At 36.2% G+C, this 17,068-nt stretch overlaps 1 protein-coding gene across 1 annotated transcript in view; it reads left to right on the forward strand.

Annotated features, from left to right (window-relative positions):
- Positions 1-17,068, forward strand: part of GPC5 (glypican 5) — a 1,411,748-nt gene that overhangs the window by 662,363 nt on the left and 732,317 nt on the right. The window contains exon 7 of the mRNA XM_045480577.1: positions 11,769-11,925. Within this exon, the coding sequence (XP_045336533.1) occupies positions 11,769-11,925 (157 nt within the window). The remainder of the gene's footprint in view (positions 1-11,768; positions 11,926-17,068) is intronic.

The raw sequence follows: 17,068 nt of genomic DNA on the forward strand, positions 1-17,068 counted from the left end.
TCTGCACTGAGCCTGGAGCCTACTTGAGTTCTCTCTTTCCCTTTACCCCTCCCCTGCTCATTCTCTCTCTCTCAAAAAAAATTTTTTTTAATTTAAAAAATTAGAACATGCTGGTTTAAATCTTCTATCTCTCCATTGTTCTGGGTATATTTCTATGTACCTGTAGGTCAGCCCCTCAAGATGAAGCAGTAAGAATGTCAATAAATATACCTGAATGGTCATCATAATAACAAGACATTTCTATTTTTACTTCTGTCAGAGAGTTCAGAGTCCCACTAGCAAGACCTCTTTCTAGCAAAGCCATCTTAAATCCTTTTTGCCTGTATACCTATGCAAAAATTCACTGAACTGTATATTTAAGATCTGTAGACTATATTAATAAATTATACATCAATATTAAGAAGGAGGAAATAAACAAATAAAGCTAGTTTCACTACACAGATACCGACCTCCATGACCTCACAATTTCATATTTAGGTATATACCCAACATATATGACCGTTTTTTTTACACTGAAAGACATTTACAAGGTTTTCACAGCAACAGTATTTTTACATCCAGACGCTCAAAATAGTACAATTGTCTACCAACACAATGGGAAATTAAGTTATGGTTCATTGATACTATAGAATAAAATACAGTAATTAAAAAGAATGAATTTCTGCTACATTTGGAATGTCGCAGACATGCTTGCATTCATATAAAGTTCCTCAGGAAAAATGAATCTGTGGTAGAAGTCAAAATTGTGTTATATTTGGGAGAAGAAAATGAGGCGTAAAAGAGGCTTCTGAAATGCTGGTAATGTTCTGTATCATGCTAATGGTGGTCACATGGCTGAGTTCATGTCGAATTCTTGAGGTTACACACTTATGACTTTTGCACTATTTAGTATGTATCTTTGTATTCAACCGTAAGGGTTATTGTAACAATAGACCACAAATAGTGGCTTAACACAGTGGATTTATTGTGTCACAGTTCTGGAGTCTGGAAGTTGGAAATCAAAGAGTCAGCAAGGGTGGGTCCTTCTGAGGGCTGTGAATCTGCTCCATGCCTCTTTCCTAGCTTCTGCTGGTTTTCTGGCAGCATTTGGCCTCCTTGGCTTGTAGGTGTGTCGGCCAACCCTACACCATCACATACACTTTCCTGCTATCTCCTTGTATAGTGTTCACTCTGTTCATGTCTGGCCCTGTGTTCACATTTCCCCTTTTTATAAGGACAGTAATCATATTTTGTTAGGGCCCACCCTAATGATCTCATTTTCACTGTACTACCTCTGTAAAGACCCTATTTTCAAAGAATGTCATGTTTGGGGTGCCTGGGTGACTCAGCTGGTTGAGTGTCCGACTTCAGCTCAGATCATGATCTCGTGGTCAGTGAGTTCGAGCCCTGCATAGGGCTCTGTCTGACAGCTCAGAGCCTGGAGCCTGCTTCAGATTCTGTGTCTCCTTCTCTCTCTGCCCCTCCCCCACTCATGCCGGCTCCCCCCGCAAAAGTAAATAAATAAACATTAAAAAATTTAAAAAAAAGAAGGTCATTTTTGGAGGTCCTGGAGTTTGGGACTTCAAAATATATTTTTGCAGAAACATAATTCAGCCTATAAGAAACATATACTGTACATTTTAAAACTCCAAAAATTAGGGTGCCTGGATGGCTCAGTTGGTTGAGCATCTGACTTTGGCTCAGGTCATGATCTCACAGTTTGTTTGAGTTCGAGCCCCGTGTTGGGCTCTGTGCTGACAGCTTAGAGCCTGGAGCTTGCTTCAGATTCTGTGTCTGCCCCTCCTATGCTCATGCTCTCTCTCTCTCTCTCTCTCTCTCTCTCTCTCAATAATAAGTAAACGTTAAAAAAATTTAAAACAAAACTCCAAGAATTAAAGCTAACAGAAAAAGGAACAGAATTAAAATGTAGGTCAAGGAGGGCTGCAATAACCCTTGATGATAGAATACCTATTTCTTTTTTAAAAAAAAATCTAAAGTTTTTTTTTGAGAGAAAAAGAGAGACAGCATGTGTCAGGGAGGGGCAGTGAGAGACAGAGAGAGAGAATCCCATGCAGACTCTGCACTGTCAGCACAGAGCCTGATGAGGGGCATGAGCCCAGGAAGCAGTGAGATCATGACCTGAGCAGAAACCAAGACCTGGATGCTTACCCAACTGAGCCATCCAAGCTCCCCTAGAATGCCAGTTTCTAAACCAAATGTTAGAATGGCTTGAAACATGTTAGAATTGAAAATTTTAGAGCCAGAAGGTACACTTGGGGACTTTCATCCTCCTCCATTTTTTCAGCTAAAACATTTAGGCTCAGCAAAATTAAAGTTTGTTTAGGCACACATTTAAATCATTAATGGAAGAATCTAGCCTAGAATCCCAAACACCCACCTGCCCTTTCCCCAAGGCAACCACAGCCTCAAATTTTACTAATTTTTCTCAAATTATTTCTAGAACATTTACCAAGATCACAATTCCTTAATCCTGGCTTAGCATATCTTTGTCCGTATTTTTGTGGTTTATGTAAAGAAAGCTAGATTAAGGGACTTTCACTGCAAAGGTGAAAATCAGAATGACATGTGTGAAGCTATAACTCTTGTTACCATCTGGCATACACAAGGGTGTCGTACTAAATGAGATCAGAACGAGCTCCTTGGAAGTAAACCTTTAATAGACTGGGGAACTTTAAGGGCATCTCTCCTAGAATGTTTTAATAGAGCATCTGAGGATGAGTTCCGCACAGCTGGCCAGTGAAGGCAATCTAGATTAGTTGCCAAAACTAGGTTTTAAATGAATTTGCAATCCATCACAGTTCTTTCTAAAAGATAATGGAACTTTTGACGAATTAGCAAATAAAAATCTTTTCTAATCTGGAACCCTTACATCGACGATGTATCATGATTAAAGGTTTCCTTTCTCCCTCCCTCCTTTCCTTCCTTCCTTTTATTTTTTTCCCTTGTCTGTTTCTCATGACACCAGGCTTATACAGATCAATCATTCAAGGACAGTGATTCCAACATGTATCAGTTGGATGACATATATCCTGTAGTCCTGTTAGAAATATATTAAGATAATAAAAAGAAATGGCAAGGGAAAATCTAAATAATGGAAATGCTAATTCCTGTATTCCATGTAAAAATTTCATGGTCTTTCTGTCAGTAGAGATAACTGAATTGCTAACATTGCCAATCCTTTTCTTTTTGACTGAGCCAAGATAAAGCAACATTTAGCAGATGAACTGAGCAAAGAAAACCACTCCCTTAGTAACACAACCAAAATTAATATTATACCATTAACTAGCAAATGAATGTAAAGTTAAAGTTACCTTTCTGATATGGGTCCCGATTCACTTCTGTAGAGTGTGCTTAATGGAAACCTGATTCACTAGCTGATAATCAGTTATCTAGAATTCATCTTCAGTCAATCCATCCATGTTTTGGAATACTTTCACTTGTTTGCTCAGAGGGAGCAGATGTTCAGTTCTATCTTTGATTTTGGAAATTTGGTCGTTGTGCCTTATAGTGTCAGGAAGATGATACAAGATAATGAGGCAAATTGTTAGGCATGTTCTTAGCAGTAAATTACTAGTACCTTGAGTTGCTGTAGCATCCAAACGAGGGAGAGGCCGTTTCCTGAGGTAATCTGTGTTTTTAGGGCAAATATGCATGTTAGTCTCTATTACATGGTGGTTATTTAAGTATTCTCATGCATATGAAGACCTAGGAACAGAGATATAGGCTTTCAGCATGTTAAAAAATGACTCCTCGATGATAAACCACACCATGAATAATACAAATTCACGCTTCACCCAAGAAATGTAAAATGATGAGATTATTTAATATCTGATTTTTCTGGTTTAGGATGTTCTTTAATTTTAACCATAGACTCACTTGGAACAGCTAGAAACCTGGATGGTGTGTATCCTATAATTGTGCGTGACAATATGCAATGTGATTTGTGTGTGTGTCTATGTAGATATACAATATCTAGTGTGCAATATGCAGTAATGATTTGGAAAATTAATAAACTACTTGGGAAGTAAGATAGCAGCATCAAGAAAACAATTCTCACCTTTTTTGGGGGTGGGGGGTGGGGCAATTATAAATGTCATGCCTCATGTCCTACGTAATGAAATGTCTGACTTCAAGAAATTTGCATTACACATCCACTTAGTCCATTGAACATCTTACATGTTTGCAATATAGATAGGCTCCATTCTCCTCCTCCCCTCGTCTCCCATGCTCCTGCTGCAGGGTACCTTAAACATTGCTTGTCACAAAGTGACCTTGTTCCTTCCCTATTGTAGCCGTTGATCTTCTATATCTGTCCAGATAACTCAGCATGGATGTTTTGATTGCAAAATTAACTCTGGGGTTGTCTTGTAAGAAATGTTGTGTGTGCATGTGTTTGTGAGTGTGTGTGTGTGTGTGTGTTATTGTTGTTGTTGTTGTTTTCTTCTGTTTTTCTTTTTTAGCAATTCTTTCCGGGTCTTCAGAGTGTTTTCACACAGACGTTTCACAAAAGCCATTTGAGAATTGCTAACATTTGGCATGGGCACTTCCTCTTTTGAAAAAAAAGAAAAAGTCTCTCATTTTTTCTGAGTTCTTTTTGAGGTTGTGTTTGTATCCCTACTTCCATTTTATTTCTGCACTTACTCATTAGCTTTTAGTTTAAACTCTCCCGTGAGGTCAAACATAGGGGTTGGACTGGAACACACATTAATTATAGACGTATCTGGTCACTTTTGGCATGGCAGCTCAGAAGACGGAACCGGCCACATTCTGAGTTGAAGATAAGTTTTAGCACAGTGAAAGGAGACATACAGAATTTTCTTAAGGGGACTAGAAATAAATGATTTCTTGAAGCATTAGAGGCCAGATAGTGAACGTGGTAAGCCTTTTTTAAGTTCAGTGTTCTATTTACAAAATCACAAGACTTTTATAAATTGCCAGACTGCCTTGCATAAACTAAATGCCAACAGAACAGTGACCTTTCAAATCACTGGGTAACAGAAGCCGAGATCAGAAAGCTCAAACTTAAAGCAAACACTGACAAGAAATCCTACAGAAATGACTTCTGTGTCTGGTCAACGTAACATAACATGACACACTGTAAAATGTGTTTGGCTTTTTAGGTGGAATGGTCTATTGTGGCTTAACTGCTTTTGAAAATATGAATTTGGAGATCTATGGTTAGGTTAGCTTAACATAAATTATTATTTTTTTTTAATTTGAAAGAGAAAGAGTGGGAAAATTTGCTAGAAAAAGATTTGTAAAATATGATTGCAATTGTGTTCATAAGGGAGGTGAAAAAAGGATGGACTGGGTTGGGGTCTAGATGGGGTCAGAGTTAGAGGTTTGGGGGAAGGGAAGTTAAATTGCAAAAAAAGATGAGGGCATATTATATAAGAAGTTTTTTTTAAAGGTCTCATTTGAAATATGTAACGGAGATAACTTTAAAAATACATCACGAGGAATTTTGAATCAGAGTTCCAATTTTAAAATGTTATGAGCTTCCGTTGTTTTCCTATTTCCCATACATTTCTTTTTAAGTTTCACTTAAACTGTATGAAAGTGCAGATACCAAGTGCTTTATAACAAAATTAAATTCATATATATGTATATATTTGCGTGTATATATTCAAAGAGATTTTTTATTCTGTACTTAAAATATATCTTTAGAGATGCCTTATAACTGATGAAGTGAAAGTATAATTTCTTTCTGTATCTTTAATTTTTTAGTTTGAAGTTTTTCTGTCAACATTTAATTTCAACAACATGTTCTCATCAATAGCATAAACTCAGAAAACAGGTTTTACCATGCCTGCACTTGAATAGATGAGTAGAGGCTCGTGTCTGATGACTAATATTTTCCAAATACATATGTACTTCTTGTATATCCGTGTAAATGATTGTAAGGGGACGGAGGAGGAAATATTTTAGAGATGCATTACTATGTATAGGATTTTGAGGCATGTTCAATTGCTTTCACATTTGGAAATTTTGGATGAATATGTTTCTCTTTCACAGCAAACATGTTGTGTATGTGAGCCATCTCTAGCCAGATTTTATTGTAAGTGTTTGAAAGGATATTGCAACTATGGGATATTGCCAGACCGTTAGTAAAAAGCAAATTGAGTCTATTGAGAGATTAATTCACCAGCTGAAAGAAATACATTTGCCTTAGAGTCATCAGATATTCTACCCACCGAACTCATCCTCCAAGATAGCATAACTAATGAGTTTCCTAAACCAATTAAACATAAGCAGGAAGCATCAGTCATCAGAACTGACTATTTTCAGCTAATCAGCTGACTGCACAAACTGCATGGCATTGAGGAAAGGAGGAACACCCTAAAAGTTGTGGGTTTTTTCACTGTCCTCACTCTGCTTCTCAATTTTATGGATGCGGCGTCTTGCACAGGACACTGTAAATGAGTATGGTGCCTTCTACTACATAAAGTGCTTCCCCTTGCATTATTATTCAGTAGAATAAAATAAGTTTTAATGGGCTTAAGTGAGTTGGTTAAAGGCACACAATTAATGTATGTCTGGGACTCAAAATCATGTCCTTCCTCTGTTGTAGTTGTTCTATAAATATGTATGTATTGATCGACTTTCTACCTTTCATGACTTGGGAATAGGTTCAAATGTTCAAAATACAGCCATCTTTACAACTGGGCAGACTCAGATCAAGTCAAGGCAGGATGAGGATGATCATGGCATGGGTTCCCTTTTTGAAAGAATCAGGGTAACCAGTATCAGTTCCTACCGGTTATAATGATAACTGTGATACAAATAACTAACCATTACTGAGCACTCACAATATGGTAGCACTTTGTATAATTAAACCAATTAATAGTCTCAAAACCATCCAAACAGATACTGTTCTCTTAATTTACAGATGCAGAGAATGTAGGCCCAGAGAGTAATGTTAAAATTTTAAGGCTTTACATTTTGAAAAGTTCTAATATGTTCTATATTTTATGAGTATATGGAACAGCTATCCATGTATGTGATAAAAAGAAGCGATGTTTGATACAGTATGTGGCATGAGTATATCTACTGTAATATGACTGATTTTCATATGTCATTTATAAAAATTGGCTTCTTTATCATTCTACAGGGTCATTTTATTTGTATATATTGCTTTTTTTTTAAGTGTATTTATTTCTTTTGAGAGAGAGAGAGAGAGAGAGAGAGCTGAACAGGGGAGAGGCAGAGAGAGAGAGAGAGAGAAGGAGGGAGAGAGAATCCTAAGCAGGCTCCATGCTGTTTGCATAGAGCCCAATGAGGGGCTCAGTCTCATGAACGGTGAGATCATGACCTGAGCTGAAATCAAGAGTCAGATGCTTAACCAACTGAGTCACCCAGGCGCCCCTGTGTATGTTGCTTTAAATGTGCACATGTGGAACTTGTTTCCTTTTACCTAAAGACATGGGGCGCAAGCTTGTCTTTGATGGAAGCTGTGTATATTTCTCCAAAATGACTTAAGAATAGTAAGTGAAATAGCACTTGCCCATGAAGGTGGAGCCAACAGAAAGATGGCGGAGTGATCTGCATGCTGCTCCCAGGCTTTGGAGGAGGAGAGGACGGTAAAGAGCTGATGTCCTGTGAAAGAACAAGAGGCTATTTCATCACCTGGTGACCCAATCATAAAGCTAAAGTTCCCTTCCTACTCTAGAAAAAAAATGAATATTTTATATAAATAAGTTTTTGACCCTATCTAGATTCCTGTTCCTAGGTATTCATTTAAAAAGGTAATTTGAATACCCCTTTTCTCTTGAGTTAATAGGGTAGCAAACACAAATATTTTGGGGAAGTATTTCTTGGTATAATCCTTCAATGTTAAATTTTTATTTCCACAATATTTTAGATGCTTCCTGGAGCACAGGAATGAGATGAACTTCTTACTAAGATCAAAAAGAAAAATAATTTGGCAAGATGACAAAACTAAATCATTAGTCTGCTTCCCCCACCCCACCCCCGATTTTCACATCATTTCTTTTATTTTGATTGTACCTTGTTGCGTATTCATGTAGACCAATTTGAAAGAAGGAATATAGGGGCACCAGGGTGGCTCAGTCGGTTGGGTGTCCGACTTTGGCTCCGGTCATGATCTCACAGTTTGTAGGTTCGAACCCTGCATCAGGCTCTATGCTGACAGCTTAGAGCCTGGAGCCTGCTTTGGATTCTGTGTCTCCCTCTCTCTCTGTCCACCCCCCATTCACACTCTGCCTCTCTATCAAAAGTAAATAAACATTAAAAAATTTTTTGAAGTAAGGAATATAGGGCCACCTGGGTGGCTCAGTTAGTTAAGTGTCTGACTCTCAGTTTTTGCTCAAGTCATGATCTCATGGTTTCATGAGTTTGAGCCCAGTGTCAGGCTCTGCACTGATGGTGTGGAGCCTGCTTGGGATTCTCTCTCTCTCCCTCTGTCTCTGCCCCTCCCTGACTCATGCTTTCTCTCTTTCTCAAAATAAATAAACTTTAAAAATTTTAAAAAGGAATATATACTGAGTACTTTCTAAGAACTAAGACTATGTCTTCTCCTTTGATGTGAATTATATTCTTCAACAAATGTATGAGTTGCATAATATATACTCAATGTCATTGAATAAATAAGTGAATTCATCTACCAGTCAATAAGCATGAATTCAAAAGCTGTTCTAGAATATCATGGCCTCTGAAGATTTGAGTAAAAGTGAAAGCACTTTCCTAAATTAGATGTAAAGGGCGTGGAAGACAGGGTAAATTTAATAAATTATTTTCAAAATGCAAATGAATTAAAACTTATTTATTCAGCATCTATAATGTGGAAATATCCCTCTGGTAATGATTGGGAGCACAAAAATGAGAATATCATGGTCTCATCCTTGAGAAACTTAGCATTAGTCAGAAAGACATGGCATATGCTTAAGAAAGTTAATTAAGTGCCTGTGAATGGTTCACATAGATTGAAAAGATCCAAGAAATATATATGGAGTAGGAAAAGAGGTATTTGAGGTTGAACTTGAGATTTAGGATATGATGAATTGTGAAAGATGAATGGGGGTATTCTATGTGGAGGAAAAACAAGAGTTGGAAGTGAGAAAAATATGAAACAAGCACAAACAAAATTATAGACATATAAATTCACACAGTTTCAGTGTGACAAACAAACTGATTGCTCTGAGGCAGAATTGGGGTGCTGGGGGATTGTGCTTAGACATAATTAACAAAAACAAAGTTTTTAACTGTATTTGAACGGTATTTTGTAGGCCCCATTTCCAAATGTATGTCAGTGGGTGTTGAGTGAGGGGAAGGGGTAATTTACTTATGTAAATTTGGAAAATGGGAAGTGAGTCTCAACTGTTAAACAAGATTGCTTACTGTGAGGTTTCTCATGAGCCTTTAGTTCATGGGTATCAAGAAGGGGCCATCATAGGAATTTCACAACCATTTTGCCACAGGATCTCTTTCTGTGATTTGTCTATCTCTAGTGATATTTCTCCTCTAGACACATGTTGGGAACTAGCAGTTTTTGACAGTTAAGGGTCACAAAGAGCAGTAAGGCAGAGAGAAATGACATGGTGAAAGTACTGATTTGGGGAAAATAATTTGGTGGTAGTAGATGGAGAGACTGATGTCCCCTGCAATCAGCGGTTGGGAAGAGAAGTTGTAATGATACATGAATAGTGGAGATGGAAGTTTTATTTTAAGATACAAAGCAGTAGAGTACATTTTTATATCCAATCACTGCTTAGAGATGAAGTATTGTAGCAAGAGCTGCAGATAAGGACTTGTGTGTAATTTGTATACAGGTGAGAGCACAATCTGTCGGGATGGATTCCCAGAAAGAGACTACAAAGGAAGAACAGAGATTTCTGCTATTAACTGTAACATTTATCTTTATTTTCCTGGAAGTGTGAGGAGAGAGACGATCAAACTAAGAAGAAATTGGAATAGTTTAATCCAAAAGATGTGGGGTTTGAATAAGGATCTTACTGTGAAAAGCTTGTTTTTGTTGATTAGAAATGTATAGGGGATTTTGGCAAGATAAATTTTATCATAGTTGTGAGAACGAAAATGAACATTTGTGGATGTGTGATGATTGAGAAGGAAGAAAATGAACATAGTAAGATGGAACTTTCATGCAGAGGGCACAGAGATATTGACCCCATCAGAGGGAGATAGGATTATTGGGAACCTGGAAGTGTGGGTCAGATAGAATTGTGGATATTTTTTGATGGGTTTGTCTTAGGAAGCAGTGATTATGTCTCATATTCAGGGACTTGGAAACAGTGAGAGGGATTGTGAAGAGGATGAGAAACTGAAACGTGGAGAAAAAGTAAGATATGATGGCTTGTTTCCCAGGGTATGATCTTCTCAGTAAGGGAATGTCTTATGGAATATTAACCTCTTGTTTGGAGGAATATGCAAGAGAATCAGGGGAGACATCTTTTTGAATTTAACACCTATTAACACATTTAGGAAATGCTAATAAATAGAAATTAATTCTGACCAGAATTTTTTAATTATTGTCAAATTGTTTTACCGTTTCGTTCTTGTTAGGGAAAAATTAATTTTAAAGAATTGTAATATTTCACAATTTGTGACCTCATTTTATTTTTAATTTTGAAAGCTTATAAAAAAGTCCAGCTTCTTTGATGTAAGTGTTCCTTAAATGCTAAACATATTCATCTTAGTTGTACTGCAGATATTTTACCCTTTGTTTTCCAATATGAAATATTGTCGTTGGGCTGCATGTTTAATTATTGTCTGCCAGTCGATACTATTATCTAGAAAATCTCCTAGAAGTAACAACCCTGATACTTTCACGAAGCACCCTAAAAATTTAAATGCCCATTAAGTGTTCAGCAGTGGTACATTTTGTTCATAGTATAGCGGTACCCTCTTGTGCTCATGCTTGGTCATATGTTCTATACTGCCTTACAGTGGTGTGTGCCACATACTCAATCATTTCTCTCATCTTAGCTTTAAGTGAAATATTCTATTATTCATGATATCATCTTCTTGAAAAGGAGTTCAGGCATTACCAATATTATTCAAAAATATTACCAGCACTCCCATGCTGTAGGGGGAAATGGCTATTCCATCCATTTTGCTCGTATTAGTAAATAAAATACTTGAGAACCAAGAACCAAGAAGTTGGTTAAATTTCCTAAGTAATTTGTAGAAATGGAAGTGGGATCTAAGTCTTTTGTTCCCAGGATCAGTTCTGTGCCATATGCATTGGACTATGCATCTGATCCAAGAAAGTTTAAAGCTATATACACATATATGTGCAAAATTCAACATTCTTTTAACGGAATCTTTTCTTGAAGAATATTACTCTATGTTTTGAGAAATTTTGGATTGTTGGCTTACAGCACAGCACAGTAGTATCAACCAATATACTGCAAAGGGAGTTGTGTCGTCCTGGAGTTTGATTGATGGAGTTTGATTGACCAAGCTTAAACATGTTAATTCAGAGAAAAGATTCTCCAGCCAAACTATCCATGAGCAAGAAAGCCTGGTTTATTGGCTTTCCAAAGCCTCAAGCAAAGCTTGATAATTGAGCCGATATGCAGATTGTAGATCTTTGTAGCTGTAACACCTTGCCCATTATTTATTATTATTTCAGTAGTTTTAATTTTTCTTACAGACTCAATTTGGTAAAGTATTCTCACCAAAATAGTAGAGCCCCATAAGAAAATCATTCTAATTTAGACACGTTTCTGAATCACTTCCTTAGATGACTTGAGTCTTCCATTAATAAGTGTTTTTGTATTCATATTTAGTTGTTGCAGGGTAGGTCACCCAAGCCCAACAAGTGGGAACTGCAGATGGGCAGTGGCGGAGGCATGGCTGAACAGGTCAGCGGGGAGTGTGATGATGAAGACGGTTGTGGGGGATCGGGAAGTGGAGAAGTCAAGAGGACGCTGAAAATCACGGACTGTAAGTACATGATTCTAACACCACTTCTAAAGAATTAATTTTGAAATATAATTGAAGATAATTATTATTGTGAATGTAAAGTAATAATGATAGTGAATTCAGAAGCATGCAAAAGGAATTGGAAATGAAAATGACCCCATTTTTAAGTTATTCAGGACATGTATTCTTGGGGGTTTTGTTATCTTTAACTCATGGCTTTGAATGGAAATGGCGTTTTTATTTTTTCTGAGAAAGACTAGTGAATGACCAGTTCTGAGAATTAAAGGCTTTAAAGGCAGATGGTCCTCAGGGCATGAAATGACTATTAGGGTGCCTATTAAATGCATATTGGTAAATAATGTCAAAGCAGGATGGGTAAACTCTACTAAATAATCAAATTCTGCAACTTCATTATATTGTGCCATTACATAAAAGATACTTTACCAGGTTTGCATCAGAGTCGAATTGCAAAGAAATTGGTTAAATATATGGTTAGTCATAGTGGAAACTGTTCAGATTTAACTCTTAGGAATTTGTTCTCCCAAAAAAACTCTCACCGGTCATTCGCCTTGTTGCGGTTGTATGAGTTTGAAAACCGTTACCGGTATGGCTGGACTGATCACCACGGCAAAAGATGGAGCTTCCAAATGACAACAGCCACAACAAATCACCAGATGAACTTTGTTTTCTTTTATTCACTTTCAAAGATGAGGCATATTGGTTCTTCCTTGTTAGGTATATGCAGATGTTCAGGTGGGCAAGACAACCAAAGTTATCAACTGAGAAAGAAGGATGAAGGTTAATGTACCCAGGGCAGCTACCTTCCAGCTCTTTATTTATCTCAGGTCATACCAAAGGTGACTACTTTATAAAGTAATTTTCTGGACCTGTGCAGCCCTATCTGGAGGCTAGTCTGATAGTTTCTCTCTAAATCACAAAGGGCTGCTTTGGAACTGTTAGACATGTCCTTTCATGACTTTGGTGGGAGAAGAATTCATTTGCTTTTCACTTCTTGTAATAAATTTAGAACACTACACATGCTTCAAGCATCAATACTGCATTCTTCCTAGGCTCTTGTTTTATAAGGCAGATATATTGGTTAAAAAAATGGAAGCCACGGAGGTGCAAAATACAAAGGACAATTAATATGAAGAAACATGTTTTCCTGTTAGAAATAGAAATGAATTTAATATAGAAAGTAAATAGATGGTGCGGGGCGAGGGGGGGGGGGCGGTTGCCTGGGTGACTCAGTTAGTTAAGCGACTAAATTCAGTTCAGGTCATGATCTCATGACTCATGAGTTCGAGCCCCACCTCGGGCTGTGTGCTGATAGCTCAGAGCCTGGAGCCTGCTTCGGATTCTGTGTCTCCCTCTCTGTCTCTGCCTCTACCCCGCTCACGCTTGCTCTCGCTCTCTCTCTCTTTCAAAAATAAATAAACATAAAGAAATTAAGAAAAAAGAAAGTAAATAGATGGGATTTAGTACATTGGAGCAGCAGTTGAACCAATGGCCACAAAATGTCTTGATATATTAAGGCAATTTCTTTGTGAAAATTAAATATCTTCTACTCTTGTAGGGGCAGGTTAGGATACATGTTTTTGTTATTGGTATTAATATAGTTTATCAGGCTGATTCTTCTGTTTTACTCTATATTTTGTTGGTTAGGCCAGAACAACAAGAAAAGGAGGAAGTAGAAAATGAAAATGAAACGTTTTTCACTAGAAAAAAAATAATTTTTCTAACAGTTAAAATGTCCTCCATTGTATTTTGGAATTATGATACTTATCTATTAGGATAATATTAGTTAGTCTTTCATTTTGATTTTATCTTCAGTATTTCCATGTACCATAATTTTATTGCAATTTGACTATTAGTAGGGCTTTAAGGCATAAATATTATTATAAAGAATAGTTGAAGTTGAAACTTCATCTATAAATTATATACATGTATGTGTGTGTGTAGAATTAGCATTTTTATAGGAATTTTTTCACTCTGGGAGTTATTTATAAGCTCAAGAACTCATTATGTATTAATAGATTACTCTCTCCCTCTCTTTTTTTTTTTTTTTTTTTTTGTTTACTTCACAAGAGAAGTAGAGATAGTGGAGGATATTCAACCACTAATAATTTTCTCACAAACCATACTTGTCAAGGTGGCAAGAATGAATTTTTACCTCAAAACCTTGTTTTCAATTATTACTGATATGAACACGTATGGTGCAAGCAACTATCCATCAGAATTGGAGAGATTTAAGATTTAGATGGTTTTCAGCAACTCCAGGCAAACATTTTTTTTAAATCCACATCTGCTATAAGTGGGTTGCCTATCGTGTTTCTCAGAGTTTATAGCTGTTGCCTTTCAATTTTTAATAAGTGGTTAGGAAACCACTGTGGATAGTATGCTGAAATAAATAGGGGCAGGGAAAGTAGCAATGCATAGGTCACATTTCTATTTTTATACAGCACGATCATATTTTCCTTGTGTTTGTCTCATTTGATATATTGCTAAAGCAAGTTGAGACCTAGTTTTAGATGGCTATAATGACTTAAAACTCAAGTGCTCTAGAAAGTTTGCCAGGTTTGAATTTGAATAAAGAACTTGAAATGCACCATTGTCTCTTCTTTACACGATGTGTATTCTTTATAAAATACAACCTTACTACAATACAGTTCATTTGTCACCTCAAAAATGTCTGATTAGAAAGAGTTATACCAAAATGTATTTATGTAATTATAGCCATGTAGGATTACATGGAATAACACTACTATTGTGTTCTGCAAGTTTGATTTTGCTTCATTTATGACAATTTTCAAAGCTGGTGAATATTTTACTAATTACTCCTTAACCTGATCTTCCATCTGTTCTTGTTCATGTTTATTTCAAACAAGAGAGGGTTCTACACACTTTAACGGGCAAAGTTTTACCATCAAAATATTTATATACCTTTTAGGTATCATTTTGTTTTCATCACCAATGGTATCAAATAATTTAACAACTTTTTAGCTTTCAAAACTACCTGGTGGCTATTATGAAATGATAACTGATATGTTTCTTATAAAAAGCAGCCATCTGTACTCTGCAGTGTTTACTCTTAGGAAACTGAAAATATTTTCCTATTTCACTAAAATGATTTAAAAATTCCAATCTTATGGGAACTTACTCTGTGCTTTTTTTTAGGTATTGAATCTGGCTCATTTGCATAGGTGTGGTTATTTCACTAGTAACCTGAAAGTGTAGGGTCAAAATGGCTTTGAACCTTCATTTTGCCTCACTTGACACTTGGCACCCTTTCAAAGTAGCTGATTGATGCAGGTTCTAAACACCAGTGGGAAAAAACAAGTTCTGTTCTTTTAGCCATGCAGAGAAAACATATTGACACAATCATCAATACTTTTTCAACTACTGGACTATTCTTCTAATACCCGAAATTCTGATAGTTTCAAATGTTGAAAAACAAACCAGAATGGCACTAAAATACGAGCTGCAGCAAAACTATTCCATGTATCGTTTTGGAATCTGTAGTAGCATTGCTTGCAATTCATATGTGATATTGTAATTTAAATTTCAATTTTAAAGAAAAACACAGACTGTGTAACCTAGAACCAGATTCATTTTGATAAGGTGGTTCACAGTGATAACTCAGATGCATTGAATTTGAGCCCAGTTTGATTCAGCTATAATACATTCAAGAATAGTAGGGTGATTTTCAGTTTTCAAATTGTGATAATTTCTATTGTCATATTCATCATTGTTCGTACAATGTTATACAGTGTGTTTAGCAGTTTTTAGAAATAATTTTATTTTAGCTAAGCAACTGTAAATGGCAACAAAGATCGTTTGGTGTGTGTTCAGATGACTTTTTTCCTAGTGGTCATGTCTCCTTTTTCCTCAACATGTCTTTGCAGAAGGTTCATCGTATGGGTTCATAAAGACTGGTGCATTCAGAGTACCAGTGCAGCAATCTAGTCCGTCGGCTTCCTATTCAGCCACCCAAAGTCTTTCTTCAAAAGGACTGATAGCCTTTAGGTTCTTATTTCATTAGCTGCTCTTCTTCTTCTCTTTGTTTGGGTTTTCATCATCATCCCAAATCCTAAATATTTCTAGAATGCAGGACTCAGTTCTCCAACCTTTCATCATCTCTGTTCTCAATGATTCCCTGTTCCGCAAACTGCTTACTGCGTCATAAGAACAGTGGTGATACAGTACCCGGCCCCTGATAGCACCGTCTAGTTTATGAAGCATTCCCCTGTGTTTTATCTCAGGAGGTAAGTTTATGAATACCAAAGGTGTTCAACTTAATGGAGATTAATTTGGAAGTAGAAGGGAAATACATCAAAATATAAAGCTACTAGATATGGAAAGAAACTTTGGTTCACCTTCAATAGCCTAAAATAAATAGAACTATTGTTTATATTGGGTTTGGACTTGTCACTTAGTAACTAACCTTAGAGCAGCATCTGACAAATGCATCTACAGCATGGTACTAACAATGACCTTGGAAAAGAATAGTATATTCCATGTGCATAGTAAAATGAAGATAATAAATAATACTTTGTTAACCACTGAAGAATAGAGGTTGCTGATTTATTTAGTGATGCACGATTGTAGAGTGAGTGAAAATTCTTGGCTTCCTCAAACTTGTTTTTGCCACAAATCACCTTTATTTCAGAATCTCAGGCATAGAGGTCAAGGAGAACTCAAAAAAATTACAAGTGGCATTTTCTTTAAAAAATGCAGTCTTTATTTTTCTTTCCAGAATTACTAAAACTATGTAACTATTCATTTTGTAGAAATCATTTTATATTATCTATTGATGATTTTTTCCAATATAAATTATGTCAAACAGATAATACAAGTATGCATTTGTTTATATTAATCATAGTTTCCTTGAAAAATAATAGTTCCAAATAAGCATATTAAAAGTATGTGTATTCTTTCTAAATTAAAGTTTCACCAAATTCAATTAAAACAAAATGTATTTAGTTTACTTTGCAAAGTGTTGATAAATGGCCCTTTAATAAATTATCCTCAATATAAGAAAGTTTACTAAAAATAACTAGCTATGTGTTTATTCAGTGATGCTAAAAATAAATCATCTCGTATAAGGTTATTAAGATTCAAATCTTTGTGACACAGAGAAAGTAATCTTGAATAATGACTATAT

The sequence above is a fragment of the Leopardus geoffroyi genome, chromosome A1 (genome assembly GCF_018350155.1).
Source record: "Leopardus geoffroyi isolate Oge1 chromosome A1, O.geoffroyi_Oge1_pat1.0, whole genome shotgun sequence".
NCBI classification, from domain to species: domain Eukaryota; kingdom Metazoa; phylum Chordata; class Mammalia; order Carnivora; family Felidae; genus Leopardus; species Leopardus geoffroyi.